The sequence below is a fragment of the Cutaneotrichosporon oleaginosum genome (genome assembly GCF_008065305.1).
Source record: "Cutaneotrichosporon oleaginosum strain ATCC 20508 chromosome Unknown ATCC20508_contig01, whole genome shotgun sequence".
Lineage (NCBI taxonomy): Eukaryota > Fungi > Basidiomycota > Tremellomycetes > Trichosporonales > Trichosporonaceae > Cutaneotrichosporon > Cutaneotrichosporon oleaginosum.
In genome coordinates this window covers 1302734-1326717 of record NW_027072170.1, presented here as the reverse complement: position 1 = coordinate 1326717, position 23984 = coordinate 1302734, and the positions used below count along the sequence as shown (strand labels likewise).

Sequence of the window (23984 nt, the reverse complement as noted above, 5' to 3'; positions counted from 1 at the left end):
GGAACTGACGCAGCCGCGCATGCTGAGCGCGTAGGCGCGCCATATCCGAGCGCGTGCGTTCAAGCTCGGCGGACATGGCGGCGATTGTGGAGGCCTGCCACTCCAGTGTGTCATGGAGTAAGCGCGCGTTCCCGAGCGCGCCGGTGAGTTGCGTCTCGAGGGCGGTGAGTGCTTCGCTCGGGCTTGCGGCGCCGGAGATCTGGGGTGTAAGGAGGGCCACTGCTGGCGCAGCCGTTTGTGGTGGTGGCGACGGTGGTTGGCGCAGGCCTGGAAGCTGTAAGTGCAGCGCTGATGAGGCGGGGGTGGTGCCGCGCGAAGACTCGGCCGAGGGCGGGTTGATTATGACGGGGAAAAGGGGAAGGGGACTAGCGGTGACGGTGGGTGTAGGGGAGGGGAGGACGCCCGAGGAGTCTTTCGGCGGACCGAGCCCGGCGCGAGGCGCCGGGAAGGAGTCAATGACGGCCGCGGTGCCGCGCGTCTCCTTGTGTATGAGGAGGGGCTCGTGTGAGTCCGAGAAGGGGGAGTATGGGCGGGCCGAGTCCGGCCTGAGTTCTTCGGTGGCAATAGTTTGCGACGTGCACTGCGAGTATCGGCTGGGCTCTGTGCCGTCGATGGACACGCGCACGGCCGCGATCATCTGCGTCCTGGGGTGAGTTGCGGGCGGGGGAGGTGCGGCGTACATGTCGAATCGCTCCGCCGTGTTCATGGGCTCCGGCGACGCGCGGAGGGGGATGACGAGCGACTCGGGCCGCGGTTTCTGCACCTCGTCTTCGGACACCTCCGGCGGCTTCACGCCCACATGCAGACGGCGGGCGTGCATCGCGCCGTCGTCGAACACGTACCGCGTTGCTGCGAAGGGGCAGAAGCCGTCGTAGAAGCCCTTGTGGTGCCGGCATCTCGAGAAGAGGTAGGCGTCGCCGTCGGGCTTGAAGATAAGTTCGCGGCAGTCGCCGCAGCCGAGGAGTTGGCTGGCGTCAGCGGGGACGGAGGGGGGACGTACAGGCGCACGAATTGGAAGTGGTAGTGCAGGCGGTCAACTATGGCACGCCACCGACCTTGGAAGGGCGGCGGCGCGTCGATCGTATAGGTGCCGTACTTGACCATGAGTCGGTGAGTCGGTGGGTGGGGAGAGGGGAGAGCGTAAGAGGGGTGAGAGGGGTGTGGAAGCAGCAGAGATGAGAGGGAGCGCTGCTTATAGAGGCTCATGGCTGGGTCAGAGGGCGGGGGCGCCGGCATGAACGTCATCTGCAAGCTGGAAGTCAAGAGGAGAGGCCGTCTCGCCGGCCGTGAAAGCGGGCCATCAGTATCTCCAAGGGCGCTGGGCGCACAGTTCCCAGGAGCCATCGGTCCCTCCGATGGCGAGATATCATACATGACAACTAGTCTACGAGCGTATACTCCGCACCTGTGCTCCTACGAGCTCTCCTTCTTGCTCTCGGTCTTCCATGCGCTGCGCGTGCGCAGCCACTGCTCGAGATCCATCATGCCGGGATGCAGGCGCTTGAGCTCCGCGCTGTCTGTGCGATACCCGCCGTCGTTGAACCACGCGAACATCTTGCCGAGGTCCGCGAGTGCCCAGCGCATGCCGGCCGCGATGAAGCTGTACGTCGTGGGCGGCGGGGCGCCCGTAACGTTCCTGAACACACGGTCGATGTCGGTCCACGCAATCGGCTCGCCGCCGAGCGAGAGCGCTTTGCCGGCCCACTTTGCGTGCTCGCGCATCTGGAGCGCGGCGAAGAAACCAATATCCTCCGTCGCGACCCACGGCATGGGTTTGCGCATGACGTCGCGCACGGACGTGAGCACGACGCGGCCCGTCAGGTCCGGCGTCATGTTCTCGAAGAAGATGGCGGGGCGGAGGATGCTCCAGCTCATTTTCGAGTCTTTCGTCGCGTCGCGCAAGTGCGCCTCGATGAACGCTTTGGTGCGGAAGTGGGGCACGTCCGTCATCGTGTCCCAGCTCTGGTCGCCGCCGCGGTCGACGGACGAGTAGACAAAGTGCGTCACGCCGGCACGCAGCGCTTCGTCGATCAGCGCAACGCCCTGCTTCACCTCGGGGTTGGACGCGAGGTTCACGGGATCCGTGTTCAGGCTGGTGGGTTGCACGGAGAAGACGCCCCATACCGTGCCTGTGGGCGAGGCGGCGCGCGCCGCATCGAAGAGCGCGGGCACGTCGTCGAGGTCGCCTTTGACGAGCTTGACGCCGCGCGCGGCGAGCTTCTGCGCCGCGGCAGAGTCGGGGTTGCGCGTTACGGCCAGCACGACCATGTCGTCGGGCTTGGCCAGGAGCGCTTGAACGACGGCGCCGCCTTGTTTGCCTGTAGCGCCTGTGACGAGGATGGGGCGGGTCATAGTGGGCGAGAGAGCAGTGACTTGTAAAGGGGGGTGAGGTGAGGTAAGGTGCTAGAAATGAGTGTTGGGACACTAAACTGACGTCGTGGGAAGCAAGCAGGACGAGCATCTGCGTCTTATATCCAGATCCACCCACGCCTTCCGGTGGTATCTGCCGAGATCTCGGCTCGTTGCACTGTTCCTTGCGTCGCGACGACAGTGTCCGAGCTTCAGATGTCCAAGGCAACCCCCCCCCCGCCGGCATCGTGCAGCGCTGACGGAGCTGCTGAGTGATGTCATGCCCGCCGGCGTGCACTCAGTGTTCTCACTTACTAATGAAATTCAAGCACAGTCAAGTGCCGCGGAATGAGATCTGATTACCTCGGCGGTCAAGCGATCCGGCCGGCGATAATTAAAAAGTGTGGTTGATTAGATCAGCATGGACACACGGTTCTCGACGGCTCGACGAGGCTAATGATCCAAGCGTGCATGTTCCCCGACGGCACCCAGTTGAATGAATCTACTTGTTCTATCTCTATACCCTATGCCGTGTCTAGAAAATGCTATTTTGCAGCCTCGTATGCGGCCTTACCAACCCTCGCTTAGCTCGAGAGCTCGACACCCGAGTCGGCGGGTGGCGGGGCGACACCCCAGCGCTGGGCCTGCCCGCGCGAGTTCTTGTAGAACGCAATGTCCGCGCCGTCCTCGATGAACTGGCACTGACGGTGGCTCTTCCACAGCGACACGAGCATGTTCTCCTCAGAGCGCTGGTAGTGCTCGCCGATGAAGGCCTTGAGGGCCTCTGTCGCCTCCCATGCGTGGTAGTGGGGGATCTTGGAGCAGACGTGGTGCAGAACGTGGGTCTCGCAGAGGCCGTGGACGGCCCACGCGCCGACCGGGCCCAGGAACGTGCGGTCGATCGTGCAGAGAGCGCCGCGGGGGAAGGTCCAGAGCGCGTCGCTGTAGTGAGGGACAGTAGGGTCAGTGTGCTGGAGGTAGGTGATCATGACAATCCAGCTGTTAACGAGGAGATAGGGGATGCCGTAGACGAGCATCATCTCGGAGAACGAGCGGACCTTGGACCAGTAGGTGAGGCCGGCGATGACAAGGGCGAGGCCAATGTCGGACCAGATGATCTGCCACTTGTGGTTGGCGCGGAAGATGATCGACGACGGCGTGAAGTGGTTGGTCCACTTGGGGTACCGGTTCTGGCCGGCGGCGTTCATGACGAGGTAGAGAGGGAAGCCGACGAGCTGGTACATGGCCATCCAGAAGACGGCAATAGGAACGTGGTCGAGAGCCTCTGCGAGCAGAGACTGCGACTCCTCCGGAACGTTGATGCCGATGATCTCATCCTCGTTGGCGGCCTCGGGGAGACCACGCTCCTTGCGAGTACGGGGAACAAACACCTCGTCGCGAGTGAGGCTGCCCGTGGACGCGTGGTGGCGGCCGTGGGAGATGCGCCAAGCGTGGTAGGGCACGAGGAGGCACGAGTGGACGACCCAGCCAACAAAGTTGTTGATCGTCTTGCTCTTGGAGAATGCCTGGTGGCCACACTCGTGTCTGCGGGTTAGCCTTGGAGCTGGGCGGAGGATTGCGCGGAGAGAGCGGCGGTGTGGAGATGGTGGGTGGAGGCGATCGAGAAGACACAAAGAGGAGACACGGCACACGAACGCGACGCGCTTCCGATTTTCCGATGGCGCCGACCACACCACCCACGTTCGTCGATCTTCAGGCACGGCAACAGCAGAAATGTGCTCACCCAACAACCCAGAGGCCAGTGCCCCAGAACGAGCACACGATGCAGTACGTCGTCCAAAGTGCGATGCGAAGTGCCTTGGTGGGGAGCTCGGCGAGGTTGAAGTATGCGAGAGCGTCCTCGATGTGGTAGGCGCCGTAGACGAGGGCGGCGACGATGGCGACGTCCTGGACGAGGGTCAAGGACGAGCGGAAGAGGGAGCGCTCGAAGCAGTGCGCGCTGGGATTAGCGAGTTGTGGAGATTGGGGGGAAAAAGAGGGGATAAAGGAGGTCGGGTGGAAGGAGGGTGTCGGAGGATGTAAGGAAGACGAGGTAATAGATAGCGACAGCTGATAGCATCGCGACATCATTCCACTCGCCGTCACGCGCAGACGCCCCCTACCTCCCTCTCAGCAAGGACTCACGGAATGGCATCGAGCAGCTGCTTGTTGGTAAAGTTGGGCACGTTGAACCTGTGGGTTAGCGACGTTGTCCCCATCCCCCACACAGTCCACACAGTGAGAGACTACATACTTGCGGTCTGCGGGCAACTCGGCCTCGTCGATGGAGACCTTTTTGTCCTTTTTAATGGCTGCAGCCTCGAGACGCTGACGGACTGCGGACATGGTGAGTGTGAGTGTGAGTGAAGAGGAGAGGAGAGGAGAGGAGATGAGATTGAGCATATCAATGCATGCGTGCTGGTTTGTTGGGTGGATGCTGGCTGGCGGAAATCTTTGGGTGGGCCTTTGGCGTGCGGGCGGGGGAGGAGGAAGGTGCGGCCAGAGCTGAATCCTGGCGATATCGGATGGCATGGCGCGGACGTGACAGGGCCTTGAATTTACCGTCTGCTCCTGGACTACCTGAGACGCCGTTCCTGATCGCACTAAGCGGGGGCAACTCTGAATCACTCAAATCCCATCAGCCGCAGCACCCCCATCGGCCACAACGGGAGCTTGGCACATCTCCGCTGGATCCGCTGGCGTCCTGCCCAATTCACCGTCGCGTTCCGCCCATATCTTCGAGTCGAGGCTGGCCGAAAAATTGTCCTCCTCAAGCCCTAAAAGCCAGTAGAATGGAAATCAGGAGCGGCGGTATCCTGGGCCTTACTGCGCTTCTGCGAGCTGCGAGGCAAGTGTACGGATCGAGGAGCTTGGCTCGATCTACGGCATGCGGCGTCGCGGGCCATACGCTTGGGGGCTTCCGGGCTCGAGAGCTTGAGGCGCATGAAGCGGCGTTGCGCTCCAGGGGATGACAAGGGGGCGGTTTGCGGAGATCGTGGAGATCCATGGGGGGTTATGGTATATCGGTGATTCGGAACGATAGATGTGTCGATGGCACGCCGATCTGCCTGAAATGACTTGGCGACCTGGCGTTGGGCTGGCGATGTAGCGACACTTGTCATCGTCCATGGTAGCATGTCGAGCAGTGAGGATGCATGCAACGCAAGGTCGCCAGCGTCCGCGGTCGCGTCAGACTGTGAGCCTCTTGGGCGGTTTAATGATCGCGACTCTGACTCCTACGTCTGGTGTTGGGGATCGAACTAGCGACCGTGACACGGTGATGGTGGGGTCAAAAGGTAGTGCCTCAGTGGTCTTCCTGCCAACGGGTCCTCTGTAATTCGGCAAGGAGACCGACGTTTGAGTCTCGCATGTTCGACCTTCAGTCTCCGTAACAATTGTCTTCGTGTCTTCAATGCTGGCCAAGTTTCTGTCTCAATCCCAGTTCAAGGTCAACATTAGCACCCAGCAAGCATTTACCCCCGCCGGCCGAACCTCCACCTCCACCTGCCACCGGAGAGACGTCATGGCCGACCCCGACCTCCGATCTCCGACATCGACAACACACTCACCATGTCCTGGCTCAGCTCTCCGCCATCCAAGCCTGATGCGGCACTGTCGTCTGATTTCACTGAGCCGAGCGCTGAGGGTGCGCTTGGTATGGACAGTGAGTGAGGTGCCGCAATGAGGCGGGGGCGGCGACGGCGGGCGCGATGGGTGAGAGGGGAGGGGGGGGGTTGAGGAGGAGCAACGTGGAGGAGAGGAGAAGAAGAAGAGAGGGGGGAAGAGGAGAAGAAGAAAGGATCGAGAGGGAAGGAGAGGAGAGGAGAGGAGAGGAGAGGAGAGGAGAGATGACAAGAGAACGCGAGCTCGAGGAAGGCGATCAACGTCACCGAGCATGACCGAGCCCTCGCTCTAACACTAGCCCTCCACGACGCCGCAGCCCCCACCGCGCCGCCCCAACCCAAGATCCGGTCAATGGACGACCTGCGCCGCCTGAACCGCCGCGCCACGCAAGAGGGGATGTATGCTGGCGTGTTGGGCGGCGGAGTGATGGGTGAGTCTGCTGCCTCTCTTCCCTCTCCATGCTTCGTGCGTTCCTGACTCCAGCGTTCATCGGCAAGCGCTTGGGACTAAGCAAGAATGGCCTCGTGCTGACCTTCATCTGTGCGTCTCGCCTCAAGTTGGTCTAATAGTAGTGGGCGGCACAGGCATCTCCTTTCTGACCACGCGTACGATCATCAACTCCTCGTTGGGGGAACATTATGCGCAGCTGCGAGCGGCGCAAGCTGCGCGGACAGGCAATTTGCTGGGGGACGGCGCGGTGGGTGACGCGAGGCCGGTCGAGCTCGAGGAGCGAGTTGACGCACGCGCGCAGCTCGCGCGAGACCTCAGCGCCATTGGAGGCCCGCGCGAGCGAACACGCTGGACAAAGGGCCGCGGGCTCGACGGCGAGGTCGAGGAGGAGGCCGAGCTGCGGGATACATACCACCGACCCGGGGTGCCGCGGAACATCTGATGCATCATCATGCTTTGAGGCACGGCTCGATCGTCGCCTCTGAGCTACTGTCTTCCGTCGTGTCGCGACTTAGCGCGGACCGCTGGCTGGTCCAGAGCGGAGGAGTTGTGGGCGTCGTCGAGCCTTGGTGTGCGTCTGAGGCCTCCGACGTCGGCGCCACACTTACGATGCTTGCCGCGGCGAGCGATGGCGAGTCGCCGCGCAAGCTTACGCTCACGGAGCGTTGCGGAGAAAGCGACGCCAGCAGACTTGAGCGCTGCGTCCAGTTCGCGCTGGGCTGGCGGCTCGATGCGCGCGAACCCGCGCCACTCGCCCACCCCGGCCCCATGACTGGTCCGGGAGGGGGAGGTTCTGGCGAGGACAGGTTGAGCAGGACGTTTTTAAGGTTCGGGAGAGTATGTCGCAGATCGAGCATGCGGATATCCGCCTCGTACATCAGCTGGCGTGAGCGAGTCTGTGGCCATCACCTACCAGCTCAATGTCCTTGTTCAGCAAAAACACGGCATACTCGTAGCGGTAGCGCTCCACACCGCGGCCATACAGCGGAAACGAGCGAGGACCCTGCATGACGCTCACGACGTCCCGCACGTGGCTTTTGCTGCCCGCGTAGGTGATGGGGTAGGCGAGTCCAGCGGCCGCGCCACCGAGATTCGCGATGAGCTGGAGCACGAGGGCAGCATATCCTAACGCTGCGGCAGTCGTACGCTCGTCAATGCGTGGGCAGCCCTCGGGTGTCTGCTGGGGTGGAAGTGATAGTGGGGGAGCGGGATCCTTGGGACCAAGAGGGATGGGGAGAGGCACACCCAGAATCGAGTAGAGGAGCGATGGTGCGTGAATCGGCGCGATGGGGAATAGCGCGTCAAGAGCCTGGGCATGTGATGCGCGGCGCTGGTAGATGAGCGGGAGAAGGTCAGCACGCTGTGCTTCAACGTCCGCAATCTCAGTCGTGAGCTCTGCGGTCTGCGTGTACGTTTGCTCCGCCCGCTCGATGGCGGCATTGAGCAGCGCTCGCCGCGCATCCAGTCGGCCACGGTGCAGCGTTATCCGTGCGCGCGCTACGGTCAGCTTCGCGCACCATGAGCAACCCACCCTCCTCGGTCGTGCGCTCGACCTCGGCCACACGGTCGCGTATCCATCTCACGCGCAGCGAGCGCTCCGATATGTCACGCTTGAGCATCGAGCGGTCGCTATCCGCCGAGATGAGGCTGTCAATCTGGCGCTGCAGGTCTACTATACTACGTTCCGTATCGGCGATCACGGACTGGATATTGACGAGTCTGAGGTAAGCGGGACACGTCTAGCAACATACTGGTGGAGAGCGCCAAAGTGAGCGCCTTTCTTCATGCGCGTCTCACGCAGGCTTCTCTCGACGACGCCCTTCTCGTCCTCGCGCTTTGGAGACGCCTCCGTCCCCTCAGGAGGAAGGTAGAATGCCGTCCGTGGAGAGTTGGTGAATGTGAACTCGATGGAATTAGGAGGCAGCGCCGCACCGGCAGGTATGGGTACGAGGTCTTGCAGGTCGATGACGCCTCCGACACCGGGGAGGCGGCGCCACTTGCCGCGCTCCTCAACCCACACAGAGAGGTCTACACGCGTACCGGCGCACTCCACGCCGGTGATCCACGGCGCGAGATCGCCGTGCTCAATACTGGCCCAGCGCGGCTGCGTCGACGGCTCGTGGATGGGCGAGAGGAAGAACGGGACGGGCGAGGGCCTGGCCTTGGCATCCACCGAGCGGGCGGGGAAGGCGGGGAGACCGAGAGTTGATCTACGCATGGGCGCCGGTCTCCCCGCACTCGGTGCACGCTTGAGTTCCGGCCGCCCGCTCCCGTTCCCTCGCGAGAGCGAGGTGATGCTGGACGAACTGGAGCTCCGCACCGGCCGCGGCGGTAGAGACGCGGTGCGTGTGCGGCGCGCACCAGTAGACGAACTGCTGCGTGGCGTCGGCGGTGGGGAGGGGGAAGGTGGCTCGTCGTCAAGCTGGACGGGCTCGGGTTCGGGAAGTGAGAGCGCGACGAAGCTGCGGGCGAGCGGGCGCGAGGGGAGGTCGGCGCCGGCCTCAGGCACGGAGGGAGGTGCGTGAGGATGCGGGTGCAGGCTTTCGCCAGCGAGCGTGGGGGCGCGGGCGCGACCATGCGGCGCTTCGAGCGAAGAGTGGCTCGTCCGGCGCATGCGCGGGCTGCCAACCAGCGCGGCGCCGGACTTGGAGCCCGGGAGGGTGAGGTCGTGGATCCCCACGCCCGAGATGTGCCGAATGCGCCGGGCCGGCTGGAGTCAGCGGAGCGGGTCAGTGTCGACGCACCTCTTCGGGCGTGTCCATGATGCGAGAGAGACAAGACGCCGAAGACCTGGAGGAGTAGTCGTCAACATATCCCATCCAACGTCACTGATGGCCACGTGTATATCACGTGAGGCCGTCGGCCCGGTTGCGGCGATGGCCGTTCGCAGCGGCTGTGCATCGGGCGACGCATTGAGTGATCGAGCTTCTGGAAAGTGCTGTTGTGCTTAGCGATCAGCTTCTTGACATTGCTCTCTCTCTTAATCCGAACGAGACTCCCCACGCCGCGCACGCCGACGGTGACTGACTCGCTACTAGGCGTCTAGGCGTCCGAGCTCGCCTCGCTTCCGATACCCCAAATCCGCATACCTGGCTCATCAGTCAGCCGCCACCTTCCTTTCACCTCTCAGCCATGTCCCACCCCGCGCCGCGGGGCATGCCCATTTGTAAGTCGCATTGGCGGCAAAGCTGACGGCAGTGTCGGGGCCGCCTCCCCAAGTCGAGTCGTCTTGTAAGTCGAGCAGTCGTAAAGCTCAGCCCGACAGCGGGACGCCGGCTTCGCCACAATTTCAGCTGACGCCAGCGTGTCGCCAGTGCTCGCGCGACTTTAGCTTCTTCCGCCGCGGCCGCGCCTGCGGTCACTGCGGGTATGAGTACTGCAGCTCATGTCTGTCGGACGGACAGGCGCTGATGCCGCGTCGCGCGGTGCCGCGCCCGACTGGGCCGCTCGCCGAGCTGCGCGAGGCGTTCCGCGGCTCCGAGCCTTCGACCTCGGGATACGACCCCGAGCCTGTGTGCGTGCACTGCCTCGCGATGCTGCAGGGTGAGTGTGTCCCATGATGCGCTGACGCAAGTTACGGCTGCGCCGCTCGACATGCTCCGCGCCCTCCCGCTCAAGCGTCTGAAGGAGTACCTTGCGGCGTACAATATCCCGACGAGCGGGATCATCGAGAAGGAAGGACTCGTTGAGGCTGTCGTGCGCGCCCGCAACCCGCACACGGGCACGCTGCGTCCCGAAAATGAGAGCTTCTACCGCCGTCGCTCGGTGCCCCGGAACGGGCGGCCAGCGGCAGCGTCTGCGTCCGCGCCACGCACGCCGCCACATACTCGCACCCCGCCTCGGCCAGCTACGCGCCCGCAGGCGCGTCCTCCCCCCCAGCCTCAAGCTCAGACGCAGCCTCAGGCCCAAACCCGGTCCCAGCCCAAGCCCCAACCTAAGCCTCAGGCACCCCCGCCCGTCCCGACGATCATGTCGCTGGTCGCCTTGCCCCGCTCGTACCTCGCAACACTGAGTATTGGAACACTCAAGGCGATCCTGTACGAGAACCACGTGCGCGTCGACTTCAAGCAGGTGCTGGAGAAGGAGGAACTGATCGGGCGCGTGGCGGAGCTGGTGGCGGACGAGCGGCGGCGGTTGGAGCGGCAGGCTCGGGAGGAGGAGCAGGAAGCTGCGGCGGGTGCGCCGCCTCCGCCTCGCGAGACTGAGGCGGGAGGCGGCGAGGAAGGACTAGAGAATGGAGGGGAGCGGGGAGCAAGCGCCGAAAGAGAGAAGACCAAGTCACCCCCGACCGGGCCCGCGCCGGATATTGAGCGCGGGCTCTGCGTCGTTTGCCAGGATGAGGAGGCGACGCTTGCTGTCGTCGACTGCGGCCATCTCGCTATGTGTGCTCGTGAGTTTACCATTAGTCACAGCTCACGCTAGACTGCTCTGACCTCATCATGGCTACCAGCAAGGAATGCCCGATGTGCCGTACGCGCATCATCACGGCCCAGCGCCTCATTCGCATCTACCGTGTTTAGAGACATATACCCTAGACAAACGACCGTTGTACCTTTAATGACATGCACTGTGACACACGGCAGAAAAGAGCTGCATGGATCTAGGCGACTATATGGAACAACAGTGTACAGTACGGGCGACAGTAAACAATGGCTGGTGGGGTCTAAGACCGGAAGACATGGATTGAGAGGATTTTGGAGGCGTGTAAGATGTCACGCGCTGAAAGAATTATGAGGGTGTGGATCGGTCCAGCTCCAAGACACCATTATGGTACCATCACCATGGCCGCTTGCGCATGCTCTCCCCGTCTCTATCGACCGGCGTGAGCTCGGTCGGGCTATCCGCGATCCCCTCATTCTTGCGGAACCAGGTCTGCACACCTCGGCGCGCCACTGATGCAGCGGGCGAAATGGGGGTGAGCAACTTGGTCGTCGCGGCAGACTGGTTTGGCGGGAACTGGCGGGGTTCAGGCGCGGGGAGGCTGTCCGCGGACGTGGGGAGGAACTCGTTGCGCGCCATAGCAGGGTTGGCGATGGCGACTCTGGGCAGGCCGGCGAGTTTCGCTGGCGTAGCGTGCTGCGGGAATGTCGGGAAGATGTGCGCGGGTGTGCCGATGGCATGGTAGGATTTGATGGACGTCGCGAGCTCGGACAGCTGATTGTCAGCGCGCCCCTCGATTGCCACGGCCCCACTCGCCGTTGGATGGCTCATACTGACCTTGGCCATGAGCTCCTCGACGCCCTTCTGGCGGCGTAGCAGGTCGGCCTCGTCGGCGTCCGCGGCGTCCGCGACTCTCTGCGCCTCCTCTTCCCCCTCTCCTTGGGGCGGGTTGACGAGGTCAAGACCTGCCGGTTTAACCGCCCCAATCCCCTCGAGAGCGAGATGCGCGCGGCCGATCTCGACTTGCGCGGACAAGACGGCTTCGATGTGCGATCCGAGGGCGCGCGTGACACCTCCTCCGGAAGCGTCGAGCGGGCCGCGGAGCATGGTCGACAGCGGCGAGTCGCGGATGGACTCGCTCGAGCTCTGCGCGCGGGCGTCGTTCGGCGAGGCCGTCCCAGACAGCGTGCGATGGATGTCTTTACCGATTGCCGCCGGCGCTGGTGGCACCGGCGTCGAGTTGCTCCGATGCACTATCGGCCGCTGCAGAAGCTTGTTGACCACCTCATCGTGCGCCGATGGGGGCGCAGGGGACTCGGCTACGGCTGGAGCGGGGGGCTCGCGCACCATGACCTCCCCTGGCAAAGCCGACGCGGTCGCGACCGGCGACCCCTGTCCCGATATCGACGGCATGGCAAGGGCAGAGTCTGTCGAGCGGGGAGAGGAGGGGGCTTGGGAGTTGGTCGAGGGCGGGGCAGAAGATGCACTGCCGTCGTTAGACACGAACGAGTGGAAGAAGTGCCAGGCGTTAGAGTGTCGGCGCGATGGAGCTGGAGGTGTTGGCGAGATGGGGGATGTTGGTGAATTGGGTGAGCTGGGCGGCGACAGGGTGGTTAAGGGAATGCCTGGAGTTCCAGGCACGAGATCTATCTGTGCGTGTGGGTCTGGCTCGCCTTGGTCGTTTGATTTTGAAGAAGTCTGTCCCGCACTAGACTTGCGAAAGGAAAAGCGGCGAGTCTTGGGTGACTGCTTCATCCAATTCAACCAGTCTGGCGGGTAGACGTGCGCCGATGCACGTCGTGGTGGCATGCGCGGGGCACGGGGAGATGGAGGTGGTGAGGCATCGCGAATAGCTTCCAGGGGCTCCATTGTGGATTGTGGGGAGGATCGGGGAGATGCGAGTGGTAGTACAAGGCGTGCCGGGGGAGTGGCCAGCGCAGTTCGCAGTAGAGACGGCTCGAGGAGGCTGGAAGAGTGAGATCGCCGTCGCGTCGGTGGCTACAGGGAGGATGGTAGGATAGGAACAGCACAAGCTCGAGCTAGGTGTGAGATGTGGGGAGAGGCAAAGACGATACAATCAGAGTGCGAGTGGAAGATATCGAGTGATGCTGGACGGCGGCTTCGGCCATCGACCTCGGGGGAGGGGATGCGAGTTCAGAAGGGGCGGCCGTCGGGGAAGAAAGAGGTAAGGAGGGAATGGATGGAGGGAGTGTAGTGTGTCGATGTGTTGAGTCAGTTCTCGATCTCCTAGACTAGTCGTCGTGGTCGTGGTCGTCGGCGTCGTGCGAGATGCGTGAGATGCAAGATGATTCTGGAGTTTGTAGTGGGGATTGTTGTGTTGACGATGCAGCGAAACGATGGGGAGGGGAGGAGGGGCGTTGGGGGGCGATCTCTGGGTCCATGCTCCCACCGTATGTACGCTGTGCTTCTTTGAGATGACACTTTGAGAGCTATGCAGCCAGCATGCAGCCACGGCGTGCCGCTTCTCTGCCTCGTGTTTTGCTCCTGCATGCCTCTTGCCCATGGGGGAAATGGCGAAATGGCGCACGGCGCACGGCGGGCGGTGGTAGTCTGCGGCGGGCGGCACGGGGGCCGTGAGGAGAAAGGGCGTGGGATGGAGAGCTGTGGCGAGCTCTGGTGGGCGGTGTGGGCGAGTGGGCAGAGGCCAAGCGAGCAGGCGACGTCAACGAAGGGGTCGTGCGGAGCGCCACGCACGCCACGCACATCACTTGGTCTCGGAACAGATCTCGCTCCTGCAACTCTGATGCAGGTTTGGGAGGCTACCGACGGAAGCCGAGATTGGTCCAGATAGCCACTGCCGCATTCCGCGCTGGGTGGCATGGGTGGATCGAGGATCCGAGTTGTCCAATGCATCAGTTGACTGGCATGCCTGGGTGGTACCGCTGCCGCCGGCAGCAGCATGGTATGCAGTACACTTACACGAGGTCGCCATCACAAACAGTGCGCAGGGGCCGGGGCAAACGGCTTGACGCGTCTTCGCACGGCCCTTCGCGGTTGGGTTCAAGCAGTGGAGTCGTGTGGAGAGGAGGGAAATGGAGAGATGTGAATTGTAGTCTGCATTCACTCCTCAATCAATTTCTCTCTCCAGTCGCGTCGACGCGACATGCACGACACGCACCTTGAATCTGCATTGTGAATGGGCGCGAGGGGGCGTGGACAAAGGCGACAAACCGCCACTCCCCTCTCGTCGCGCCCCTCGCTCACCGTCATCCCGGTGCACCGGTGTCAGCAGGGCCTTGATCGTCAACGAGTGGCCTGTGATGGCACACAACTCATCTCAATCGTCCCCGGCGTCCCGGCGCGACCATGAGAGCGACCCACGCGACGAGCCACGCTGAGCTCCCCCTCTCCGCCCTCTCTGTCTCACTAAACAAGAGTGACTTCACTCTCCACTCACTGAAATTGCTCGCCCCCCAGCCCAGCGCCCCAGTCTTTGCACGGCCTGCAAATCAACACACGACAATCCTCTCCTCCAAACACACGCTCCACTGCACTCACCTACTGAACTGAGTGGTCACTGAAGTCTTTTTACTTGATGCTGGGCTCACATATATACTGGTCGAGCTCGATGTCGGCTTGCATCCCCACCTCAACTGCTCTCCACTCTCACTCGAGCTCACACAACTGCTCTCATTCACAGCGACAACTTCATTACACCGCCAGCCAACTCCCACCGATCTCACCGCGCCGTCTCACATCTCCCTCCACCTTCCTCCTTGAAGCACCTGGTAACACCCACGCACACAGTGAGTCGTCTCATCTCATAACATCTCATCCCTCTTTCCTCTTCTTTCTGTCCTCTCCTCTCTCACTCTTTGAACTTCTCTCTTGCCTCTGCTCACACTAGACATGCCAGTCCTCGGTCGCATCTCCTCCAATAAGGACCAGGGCACCGTTTACAGCCTCTCCCCTACTACCCGCAAGCCCCGCCTCGCTGGTGTCGGCAAAGCCCCCAAGCACAGCGGCGCTCGCCACATCTCAGGCAAGCACAGCGGCGACGCTGTGTTCCGCGCCTTCCGCAAGGCCTCTATCCGCAAAGACCGCCACGTTCCAGGCCCCCTCACCGCCGACGTGATCCCTACATCGGCGCCCGCGCCCGAGGCCGCCCTCCCGTCCCACTCATCGATGCAAGTCAAGGGCTTCGTCATCACCAACAACATTGGCATGACCCTCCGCATCCCCGCTTGTCTCCCAAAGCCAGCCATCGCACCCAACCCCGCGATGGCAATGTCGGACGGCACTGTTGTGGTGCGTTGAGATCGGTTGTTTGGTTCCATTGGCACAAGTCTGACACACAGCCCACTCCTTTCGTTCAGGAGCGCCTCACACCTCTTCTCGAGCGCATCTACAACTTTGGACAGTATTTCCAGTCGTTCCCTCATGTTCCCTCGCCTCCCTCGCCCGACCAGGCCCTTGAAGGTGGGCTGCGCAAGTCGTTCGCCTGGGGCGTCCCCTTCATCGTCAACGGGCACGACTCCGAGGGCCGGCTCGCCGCCACCTTGCGTCCCTTCCAGCCTGACGTCTGCCTCGCGGTCCGCAAACGCGATGGTGGCAAGGACGCGCCATTCCACATCACCGCCATTTCATACACTGTTTACGCGGCCTTCTTCTCCTACTTCCCCCGCCGCTTCAACATCACCCCCTCCGACCTTGTTACACAGGTCATCACCAGCGAGAACCGCTCGCCCTTGTCGACTGTCTGGGAAACCCCGCACCCTGATGACATGGAGGACATGCACGAGGCAGACACCGACGACAACGACGATGATCAGTCGTCGTGCTCTGGCGCTTCGGCTCTCGCCACCTTTGAGAACGGAGAGTACGCTCACCTCCCCATCCTCGCCATGGACGTCCCAGACCCGTCGACAATGTCACTTATCCACGACCGCCTCCACCACCCCTTTAGCAAGTGGCAGCCGGCTCTGCTTGACCTTCCCCCCTTTCCGTGCATGACGCCTGAGACGGCGGAAAGCCACCTCGCCGAGCGCAGCATTCTCGAGCTTGCCAAGGTCCTCACCCGGATCCAGGGCGTTTGGAAGAACCTTGCAGCACTCGGCCTTGAGAACGACGCGATGTGGCGAGAGCTCGGCAGCGCGTACAGCATCGTGATGGCTGTCTTCGCCAAACGTGCGGGCCAGCAACCATCAGCCACGCTCTAGACAGAGAAGAGGGGGCTTCCGGGTCATAGGGTTGTAATTGTTGTTGTAGTCACCAGGTACAGAAATGACAGCACTTCATCATCTGTTGCCCCGCGTCGCGTCGCGTGGTGCAATGCCGCGTTGTACCGAACACCGATAGGAACAGCTGAGCAAGCAGCCTCTCGGCCTCCACTGCGGCCAATTCCGTGGCGTCATGTCTTCGCACCGGTCCCAAGTTGCCCACTGACCGGGTCCTCTCATCTTGCATTCTCCCATGCTACCTCCCATCACTCGCCTCTCGCCCCGCCTTGCACGCACAATGTCTACCATTCCCAAAACGATGAGGGCCATCCAGGTGAGTATGACGACGGGGAAGCGCTGACGGCAGGTCGAGAAGACCGGCGGCCCCGAGGTCAACGTCATGCGGGAGGTCCCCGTCCCCACACCGAAGGACGACGAGCTCCTCATCAAGGTCGAGTGGACGGGTGCCAACTACATTGACAACTGTGGGTCTTTGCGCCCCCTCCCCCCCTCTCTGAACTCCCGCTCACACCAGACCGCCGCTCGGGACTGTACAAGCTCGACCTGCCGTTCTTCCAGGGCCAGGACATTGTCGGCACGATCGTGCAGCTCCCCAAGGCTGCGCACCAGGCGACGGTGCTCGGCGAGCTCAAGCTTGGACAGCGGGTCTGGACGCCCGCGGGCGCCAGCTTTGCCGAGTACGCCGTCGCGCCGTGGTGGAAGGCCGCGCCGCTGCCTGACAACGTCGACCCCAAGGATGGCGTGAGCATGTGCACCGTCGCGCTCACGGCCATGGCGCTTGTGCGGTACAGCTACACCGTCAAGAAGGGGGACTACATCCTCGTGCGCGCCGCGGCAGGCGGTGTGGGCCTCGTGCTCTGCCAGCTGGGCCGGTACCTCGGCGCGCACGTGATCGCCACGACGTCGAGCGAGGCCAAGGCCAAGCTCGCGAAGGAGAACGGCGCCGACACCGTCCTCCTAACGACGGCTTCGTCCGAGGACAACGTGAAGGAGGTGAGACTGCGCCGCGCCCCCGCTGACCCAGATCCTCAAGTTCGCCGAGGGCAAGGGCGTGCACGCCGTCTTTGACGGCGTCGGCGCAGACACGTGGGAGGAGAACTTCAAGGTCGTGCGCACAAACGCGACGATCGTGACCTTTGGCAACGCGTCCGGCGCCGTGCCGCCGTTCTCGCCGCTCAAGCTCGCGCCCAAGTGTCTCAAGGTGACGCGGCCGACGCTGTTCCCGTTCATCGCGACGCCCGAGGACTTCGCGACCCTCGCGAAGGACATGACGGACGTCGTGGAGAAGGGCGGCATCAAGTTTGCCGTGCACAAGGTCTACCCCTTTACGCAGGAGGGCGTGCAGCAGACCCAGATTGACATCACGGGACGCGGCACGACGGGTAAGCTCCTCATCCACGTCTCGTAGGGGGGCGCGGGTGCGGCGAGGGCTGCGCCCACGAGCAGGATGTAGAGAGGTATGCAGGGTGTAGTTGTGGCAGCTAGCTGGAGTGTCAAGCAGGCGGGGCAACCGGTTGCGGTGCAGGCTTCACCACAGTATCATAGTGCAGTCCCCACTAGCATATCCCAGATTACAATCACTACTCAAGCAGCAACTCGACCCCCGCGGCCTTTTGCACCGCATCGACCCACGCGCCGACGAGCGGCAGACTCTCATGTTTCCAAATGAGCGCGCCGAGATCGACGCCGGGGTGCCGCACAGCCAGCGACGCCGCATACCATCCCCACACGGCTGCGTCGGCATGCGACGCCGTCTCGCCCGCGAGGAAGGGGCCTGCGCCCTCCGCCTCGTTGGCGGCAAGGTACGCCTCGAGCGTAGCGAGTTTAGCGCGCACCGCCGCCGCCTGCCGCTCGATAAACGCGGGATCTTGGACGGCGAGCACAAGCGCGTCGATCTTGTCCTGGTCCCCGCCGAGCTTCTGTTTGAGGAACCACGCGGACGAGTCGGGCTCCTGTGCCTTGTACAGCTGGCGTCAACGTAGACGATGGGGAAGACGCACCCACGGCGCGAAGAGCGGCACAATCTCCCCCCCGAGATCCCGGTCCGCCCAGGTGTTGAGGAAGCGCGCGATCTCTTGGCCGCGCGGGAAGAGGCGCTTGCCACCGTATTTGTCTTCGAGCTGCTGTCAGCGACCCGCGTCCGCGTGGGCGTCGCGCGGAGACTTACGTATTGCGCGAGACGGAACGAGTCGAACACCCACCGCTCGCCGTCTTGGATCGCGGGCACCGTGATGCCTGCCACCGTCTCGGATTCCCAGCTCGTGCGGATCTCCGCGAACGTCCGGCCTTCCAGCCGGTAGGGGATGGAGAGGAGGCCGAGGTCCACCGCCGTTTTCCATGCGTACGGGCCTACGTTGATGTTCTGGCCCGGGCGCAGGCCCAGACCGTACAGCGTGACTTGGTCGATCGTCATGACAGAGTGTGGGGGTCGAAATATGGAGAGGGGGGGGGGGGGACTAGGAGGAGAGGAGCAGGAGGAGGTTATATGGCTCGCGGATGACGTGATCACGGCACAATCTTATCACTTGCATGGCGACATGGATGCGCGCTCATGCAGTCGCCTCGATCGCCTATACACATTTATGGGACGGGCGCAGGCCGATGAGGTGCTGCAGCCTAAAATGGCCTCAAGGGTACGAGCAGTAGCTTGATGGCCGCGCAGACGCATGCCGGTACCGGCTATGATGCTTGATTTGATGCGAGGCACGCCAAGTGTCCGATCTGAGCACGCAACGCGCCACGCACGGCTCGAGCAGTCGGGATGCTTACGTCGTCTTCATCACATATATGATGCTGTTCAACGGTGGAGGACTTGAGATGCTATAAGAGACGCAGCAGGCCGGCTTCTTTCACGTGATTCCATGCGAGATCTGCACCGCGGTGGGAGTGAGCGACAGACGGCAGTAATACCGCGATTCCCTCCCATACCGAACAAGGACGCGCGTAGTCTGTGAACAACCCCTGTCCAGCTCACGAGCAACTGACTGACCCAGAGACTGATGGACTCTTTGTGGACTGAGGCGCATCTGCTCGTCGGTCGCCTCCTCCTCCCCTTCATCGCTTGCACTTATGACTCAAAATCAGAAACAGGCACTCAACCGGTAACCTCGGCCATCGCCGCCATCGTCAAGATGGCAAGATGGGCACCACGCTGTCAGCCAGCTCCAGCCCTCGCATGTCCCTGGCAACGATGTCATCGGCCCACCGATAAGATTCTTATAAAGGGCAGCGCGTCGCCAAGGCTCCCTCACTACTCATCATGACCAACTCCGTGACGCTCTACGGCCTTACGACGAAGCAGGGGACGCAGACAAACGTGAGCCCGTTCGCGTGGAAGACTGCCGTCGACCTTGGGTGAGTCCGCACCGGCTTGTGGTCTCGCTGTGACTGTGCCCTCGCCCGCTCACACCAGCCTCCTCCGCATCCCGTACACGTGGGACGGCAAGACGTTCGAGGAGATCCGCACGTCCTTCGAAGCCGAGACGGGCGTGAAGGGCATCCTCGTGCCGGCCATCAAAACCAGCGACGGGTGGGTGTACGATTCGTTCAAGATCGCCCAGCACCTCGACAACGGCACGCTGTTCCCCGACGGCGAGGCGGCTGCGCGCAAGATCGACGAGTGGGCCGACTCGGACCTGCGCGCAGCCATTATGCCGCTGCTCGTGCCATGGGTGCGTCTCCACCTCTCCACTGTCTGACACCAGCTGTACCAGGCACAAGCGCCCACATCGCAGGCATGGTTCCTCAAAATCAAGCTCGGCGGGGACCAAGCCAAGATCGACATGCTGTGCCAGGCCGTGCTCGACGCGCAGTACGTCGACGCGCAGGCCGCCAACGTGCGCTCCAAGCTGCAGAGCATCGAAGAGAAGCTCCGCGACGCGCCGTTCCTTGCCGGCGAAAGGGCGGGGCACGCCGACGCCTCTGTCTGGGGGTGGTATGCGAGCACGCGTGCGATTAGCATCCAGGGCCTCGACATCGACGATATCTGGCGCCATGAGAGCTTGCCGCGTGTCGCGGCGTGGGTGGACGCCGTGCAGAAGGCCGCGGGAGTCACCCTCGCGCTTCCGTAGAGAGAGTGGTGAAGTGAGCGTGCTATCAAAAGAGGGCGGCGTTGGAGGCGGGAGCAGCGACCCAAGTCCGGCCCGACGAGGAGATCAGTAGTGCCATTCACGCCGGATTGCCTTCTGGGACTTCACGGTGCACAGCACTGCTCGAAGTGATGTAGTGATGTGCAGGCCAGCTGGAGCGCGCGAGTTAATGCAGCGCACCTGTTACATAATCACAGGCGAGATGGCCGAGCGGTCTAAGGCGCTGTGTTAAGGTGATACCAGTATCATCCGCAGTCTTCGGACGTGGGTTCGAATCCCACTCTCGTCAAACGAGGATTCAATTCCTCAGCCTACTCTTTTGCAATTGGGCGGGGGCCGAGGGGAAGTGTCGGTCGCGGGGCAGGAACCATAAGTGGAACCATGAGAGCACCCACTCCTCACAAATGGTCACCCAGTGCCCGGCTTTGCTCTTACGTTCGTATCACACCTGCGTGCGCGTCGACGTCGAGAAGTTCTCACGCGTGCACCTTCCGCATAATTTCTACAAAGTGGGGCAGCATTACCCAGCTTATTTGCTACCCCCTCCAAACCCCCCCCCTCGGACAAACCCCTATCCGCGCCCTCCCCTCGGCGCCCTCATCACCGGCCCCACTGCACACTTCGCAAAATACCTCCCTGTGGATTGGCTGTCCGCCCTCGACCGACAAATCCCGACCAACCAGCGCCGGCCCCGACACTCCCCGCCCAGCACTCGACACTCACGAACTCGCACGCTCGACGCTCGACGCTCGATACAGCGCCGCATCCACCACTCCACCGCACGCCATGTCGCTCTCGCTCCTCCGCTCCGCCCCCCTGCGTGCCGGCCTCGGCGTGCGCCCGCTCCACACCAGTGCGTTCGAGAGGGAAGGGGTGCGCGCGGCGCGCGTGTCCCGCCTCCCACTGCACCTCGCAGAAGATCGCTGACCCCAGCCCGCGCCGTCGCCGTGCAGGCTTCGCGCGCTGCGCGCGACCGCGCCATCTCAGCCGACGAGACCGGTGGCTTCAAGTACATCGCTGGCGGCCGTGAGTAGGACCGGCGCATGGCGCATGCGCATGCGCATGCGGCGGGGTTGAGCCTGCCTCCGCTTTGCGCTGCGCTGCGCCGCGGCCTCGCTCGCTCCTCGACTGACCCCAGCCATTATCAAGGGCACCGTCAACGACGCCGTGGCGTACCCCGCGCCCAACAAGGCGCACGGCTCGTACCACTGGGCCTTTGAGCGTCTGCTCTCGGCCTCGCTTGTGCCGCTGACCATCGCGGCCGGCGTGACTTCGCCCACTGCCCACGTGAGTGCGGACGATGGAGCTTTTCGTGGCGAGGGGCGGGGAAGGAAGCGGTTGGGGTGGCGAGCGACAGTGTTTGGCGTTACGCCCTCCCGCCTCAGCTTCTCTTCACCGCCTCGACTGGCCACCCTCCAAGTCCGAGTCGGACTCGCACACCCTACCCGCAAACACTAACCCCAGCCCGTCCTCGACGGCGTGCTCGGCCTTGCCCTCCTCTCGCACTCGTACATCGGCTTCATGGCCTGTATCGACGACTACGTGCACGAGCGCAAGTTCGGCGCCCTCGGCACCCTCTGCCGCTGGCTCCTCCGCTTCGGCACCTTTGGCGCCGCGTACGGCATCTACGAGTTCAACACCAACGACATCGGCCTCACCGAGTTCGTCGAGAAGGCGTGGAAGGCCTAAGGCGCCCGACACTGGGGCTCAAAATGGTGTACAGTAGGACATGCAGCACTATCAAGTACGCGCGGGGCACGAGTGTTCAGTTTGACAGTTGACGAGGTTGTGGTTGGCTGAGTAGGACCAAAGATAAGTCTGCCGCATCTAAATGTGCCTCATTTGTCTCGTCGCCATGTAAACTGCGCAACCTTTAGCCCAAACACGACACTGCGTATGCTACAACATAACAGGACTAGAATGCCATTATTGCCCAGCTCCCCCTCCTCTTCCTTCATCCTTCCCCCAATTCCATCTCACCCCACCCGCGATCGCTTCGTGGCCCACTCATTCGGATCAACCGGGATCTCGTTCAACGCTCGTCGGCCACCTGACAGCGAACGCTCCAACTTATCAGGCGACTGGCTGTTGCTGTGCGTCAGCTTCGCGCAACTCCCACTATCTCACCTCTCGCGTTTGACGCCGCGCGCACTGGCAAAGCCACCTAAGCCGCCGTTTGCGTTTGCGATGCCGAGATCAGCACCGTGTGTGCGTAGATTCTCGTTTGCGCGGGCCGCCACGGTGTCTATCCCACCCGAGGGGATGGAGGGCTGTTGTGGCTCGTCCATGAAACTTGCCTGAATGGCTGCGCGGCGCCGGGCAGCTGCGTCGGCTGCTGACTCCGGCGGTGTGCGTGAAATAGCCTGCTGCCGCGCATTCACTGCCGCACTACCCCCATTGCTCGCTCCGTTAGGCATGGCGAAGCCTCCCACCACCTTCCTCCTCACGTCCCCTGCGGCGTCACTGCGTGCACCGTTCGATGTGCTCGATCCAGCCGACGAGTTTGTATCCGCGTTCTGAACCGCAGCAGCTGGTGGAGGTGGAGGCATGTCAGGCCGGTGACGGTGCTGGTAGACTGGAGCATTGTTAGGTGGTTCAGATCTTGCCACACGCCCTTCCCCGAGCATAGGTCTGTGGTTAGTCCGACATGGGCGCTCTACTCACACGTCGCCGACGACTCGGGCTCCAAGGACCGACTGGTCAAACTCCGCGAAGAACGATTCACTCTCCATGAACGCATACTCGGGGTCCTCGCCTAGCGATGCAAGGTCTTGCGACTCGTCCACTGAGCGCAGCGGCGTCTCCTCGCGAACACTCCTGGTTGGTGGTGCAGGGCCACGAACGGGAGGGGCTGGGGCTGACGGCTTCGGATTCCCTGAGATGTGCTGCGGTACTGCCGAAGCCGTCGCATGCGCCGTTGTCGGAGGTGGAAGACGGGTTGCACCCTGCGGAGTAAACTCTGGCCGGCGCTCGAGCTCGTCGGGGTTCCACTTGGCCTGAATGGTCAGCACCGCCGGGGAAACTGCTCACTGGCCCCACACGCATCTTCTGCACCTCCTTGGTGTACTCCCTGTCGTACAAGCAGTTGCCTAGGACGTTGCCGAAGTGCTTGAGCGCACGCTTGATGCCGTCCGTCACGGCCTCCTTCTGCGCCTAAAGTCAGAGCGGTCTCGCCATCACGAACCTTCTCAAGCGCCATCGCCTTCCCTCGGATGTTCTCGGCGTGCCCGTATCCCAAGTCCTCATGATAACATCCATCCTTGAGCGTGATGCGGATTATTGCCGTGATGCCAACCTTGACGCGCTCGTTGGCATCAACGTCGAGCTAATGTCAGTCCAAGTCGGATGGTCCGACCCACAAAGTCAGTTTGCAATCTTGTGATGGAGGAAGACCAGCCGTTGAAGCCGAATACTTCGTTCGCGAGATTGATCACTTTGGTTAGCGACCAATTGCTATGGCAATGCGAGACCAGCCTCACCCTTCCAGCCCTCAATATAGCTAACAAGTCAGCAATGATTCATTTATTACTCACCTCAGTTTTGGCCCGCCGCCCGGTCCGGCACGCTGCGTGACGTACTCCGGCCCCAACTTCTTCTGGAGCCGAGCCTGCAGTGTCGCCACCTTGTCTTCACTCCACGGTGTGAAACTTCCTGGCATAGGTGTCCCAAACGCGAACGGCGACATGGGCGTACCGTGGTGAACGCCATATTGGCTGCCGTCGGCGCCGGCGAGTGGAGTGTTTGGCGCCTGATATGTCGGCCGCAATGGTGTTTGGAGCGGCACCATGTGTGGTGGCAGTGAGTAGCCACTCATTGTTGCGTGTTGCTCGATGAGGTGTATCGAGAGTGTCGACATGGGCCGGAGCCGAAGAGGAGCGTTTGTTGGAGGAAT

At 62.6% G+C, this 23984-nt stretch overlaps 15 protein-coding genes across 15 annotated transcripts; 6 read left to right on the top strand and 9 right to left on the bottom strand.

Moving 5' to 3' along the window:
- Positions 1 to 1413: 1413 nt before the first annotated feature.
- On the bottom strand, positions 1414 to 2352 carry COLE_00549 (uncharacterized protein; the record flags this gene model as incomplete). The annotated part of the gene is made up of 1 exon (XM_018423313.2): positions 1414 to 2352. The coding sequence occupies one exon, from the start codon at positions 2350 to 2352 to the stop codon at positions 1414 to 1416; it is 939 nt and encodes a 312-aa protein (XP_018278476.1).
- Positions 2353 to 2933: 581 nt separating this feature from the next.
- COLE_00548 (uncharacterized protein) lies at positions 2934 to 4695 on the bottom strand (the record flags this gene model as incomplete). The annotated part of the gene is made up of 4 exons (XM_018423314.2): positions 2934 to 3894; positions 4094 to 4309; positions 4495 to 4542; positions 4604 to 4695. 4 exons carry the CDS (start codon positions 4693 to 4695, stop codon positions 2934 to 2936), a joined length of 1317 nt encoding a protein of 438 aa, XP_018278477.1.
- A 431-nt stretch (positions 4696 to 5126) lies between these two features.
- Positions 5127 to 5471, bottom strand: COLE_00547 (uncharacterized protein; the record flags this gene model as incomplete). Its single annotated transcript, XM_018423315.2, has 1 exon — positions 5127 to 5471. The coding sequence occupies one exon, from the start codon at positions 5469 to 5471 to the stop codon at positions 5127 to 5129; it is 345 nt and encodes a 114-aa protein (XP_018278478.1).
- A 448-nt stretch (positions 5472 to 5919) lies between these two features.
- COLE_00546 (uncharacterized protein) lies at positions 5920 to 6865 on the top strand (the record flags this gene model as incomplete). Its single annotated transcript, XM_018423316.2, has 4 exons — positions 5920 to 6013; positions 6272 to 6403; positions 6457 to 6513; positions 6546 to 6865. The coding sequence occupies 4 exons, from the start codon at positions 5920 to 5922 to the stop codon at positions 6863 to 6865; spliced, it is 603 nt and encodes a 200-aa protein (XP_018278479.1).
- A 7-nt stretch (positions 6866 to 6872) lies between these two features.
- Positions 6873 to 9185, bottom strand: COLE_00545 (uncharacterized protein; the record flags this gene model as incomplete). Its single annotated transcript, XM_018423317.2, has 5 exons — positions 6873 to 7304; positions 7337 to 7920; positions 7955 to 8142; positions 8175 to 9133; positions 9168 to 9185. The coding sequence occupies 5 exons, from the start codon at positions 9183 to 9185 to the stop codon at positions 6873 to 6875; spliced, it is 2181 nt and encodes a 726-aa protein (XP_018278480.1).
- A 370-nt stretch (positions 9186 to 9555) lies between these two features.
- On the top strand, positions 9556 to 10943 carry COLE_00544 (uncharacterized protein; the record flags this gene model as incomplete). Its single annotated transcript, XM_018419258.2, has 5 exons — positions 9556 to 9589; positions 9622 to 9654; positions 9727 to 9966; positions 9998 to 10813; positions 10846 to 10943. 5 exons carry the CDS (start codon positions 9556 to 9558, stop codon positions 10941 to 10943), a joined length of 1221 nt encoding a protein of 406 aa, XP_018278481.1.
- Positions 10944 to 11199: 256 nt separating this feature from the next.
- COLE_00543 (uncharacterized protein) lies at positions 11200 to 12216 on the bottom strand (the record flags this gene model as incomplete). The annotated part of the gene is made up of 2 exons (XM_018425410.1): positions 11200 to 11577; positions 11641 to 12216. The coding sequence occupies 2 exons, from the start codon at positions 12214 to 12216 to the stop codon at positions 11200 to 11202; spliced, it is 954 nt and encodes a 317-aa protein (XP_018278482.1).
- Positions 12217 to 13050: 834 nt separating this feature from the next.
- COLE_00542 (uncharacterized protein) lies at positions 13051 to 13725 on the bottom strand (the record flags this gene model as incomplete). Its single annotated transcript, XM_018419259.2, has 1 exon — positions 13051 to 13725. The coding sequence occupies one exon, from the start codon at positions 13723 to 13725 to the stop codon at positions 13051 to 13053; it is 675 nt and encodes a 224-aa protein (XP_018278483.1).
- Positions 13726 to 14673: 948 nt separating this feature from the next.
- COLE_00541 (uncharacterized protein) lies at positions 14674 to 15983 on the top strand (the record flags this gene model as incomplete). The annotated part of the gene is made up of 2 exons (XM_018426706.2): positions 14674 to 15072; positions 15123 to 15983. The coding sequence occupies 2 exons, from the start codon at positions 14674 to 14676 to the stop codon at positions 15981 to 15983; spliced, it is 1260 nt and encodes a 419-aa protein (XP_018278484.1).
- A 298-nt stretch (positions 15984 to 16281) lies between these two features.
- COLE_00540 (uncharacterized protein) lies at positions 16282 to 17412 on the top strand (the record flags this gene model as incomplete). The annotated part of the gene is made up of 4 exons (XM_018423318.2): positions 16282 to 16317; positions 16351 to 16468; positions 16519 to 16997; positions 17029 to 17412. 4 exons carry the CDS (start codon positions 16282 to 16284, stop codon positions 17410 to 17412), a joined length of 1017 nt encoding a protein of 338 aa, XP_018278485.1.
- Positions 17413 to 17584: 172 nt separating this feature from the next.
- Positions 17585 to 18417, bottom strand: COLE_00539 (uncharacterized protein; the record flags this gene model as incomplete). The annotated part of the gene is made up of 3 exons (XM_018426707.2): positions 17585 to 17971; positions 18005 to 18124; positions 18172 to 18417. 3 exons carry the CDS (start codon positions 18415 to 18417, stop codon positions 17585 to 17587), a joined length of 753 nt encoding a protein of 250 aa, XP_018278486.1.
- Positions 18418 to 19263: 846 nt separating this feature from the next.
- Positions 19264 to 20074, top strand: COLE_00538 (uncharacterized protein; the record flags this gene model as incomplete). The annotated part of the gene is made up of 3 exons (XM_018426708.2): positions 19264 to 19358; positions 19417 to 19675; positions 19709 to 20074. 3 exons carry the CDS (start codon positions 19264 to 19266, stop codon positions 20072 to 20074), a joined length of 720 nt encoding a protein of 239 aa, XP_018278487.1.
- Positions 20075 to 20878: 804 nt separating this feature from the next.
- Positions 20879 to 21781, top strand: COLE_00537 (uncharacterized protein; the record flags this gene model as incomplete). Its single annotated transcript, XM_018420858.2, has 4 exons — positions 20879 to 20945; positions 21026 to 21118; positions 21231 to 21379; positions 21557 to 21781. The coding sequence occupies 4 exons, from the start codon at positions 20879 to 20881 to the stop codon at positions 21779 to 21781; spliced, it is 534 nt and encodes a 177-aa protein (XP_018278488.1).
- A 434-nt stretch (positions 21782 to 22215) lies between these two features.
- Positions 22216 to 22719, bottom strand: COLE_00536 (uncharacterized protein; the record flags this gene model as incomplete). The annotated part of the gene is made up of 1 exon (XM_018419260.2): positions 22216 to 22719. The coding sequence occupies one exon, from the start codon at positions 22717 to 22719 to the stop codon at positions 22216 to 22218; it is 504 nt and encodes a 167-aa protein (XP_018278489.1).
- A 94-nt stretch (positions 22720 to 22813) lies between these two features.
- Positions 22814 to 23750, bottom strand: COLE_00535 (uncharacterized protein; the record flags this gene model as incomplete). The annotated part of the gene is made up of 5 exons (XM_018420385.1): positions 22814 to 23245; positions 23277 to 23417; positions 23452 to 23525; positions 23572 to 23591; positions 23626 to 23750. The coding sequence occupies 5 exons, from the start codon at positions 23748 to 23750 to the stop codon at positions 22814 to 22816; spliced, it is 792 nt and encodes a 263-aa protein (XP_018278490.1).
- Between the last annotated feature and the right edge of the window lie 234 nt (positions 23751 to 23984).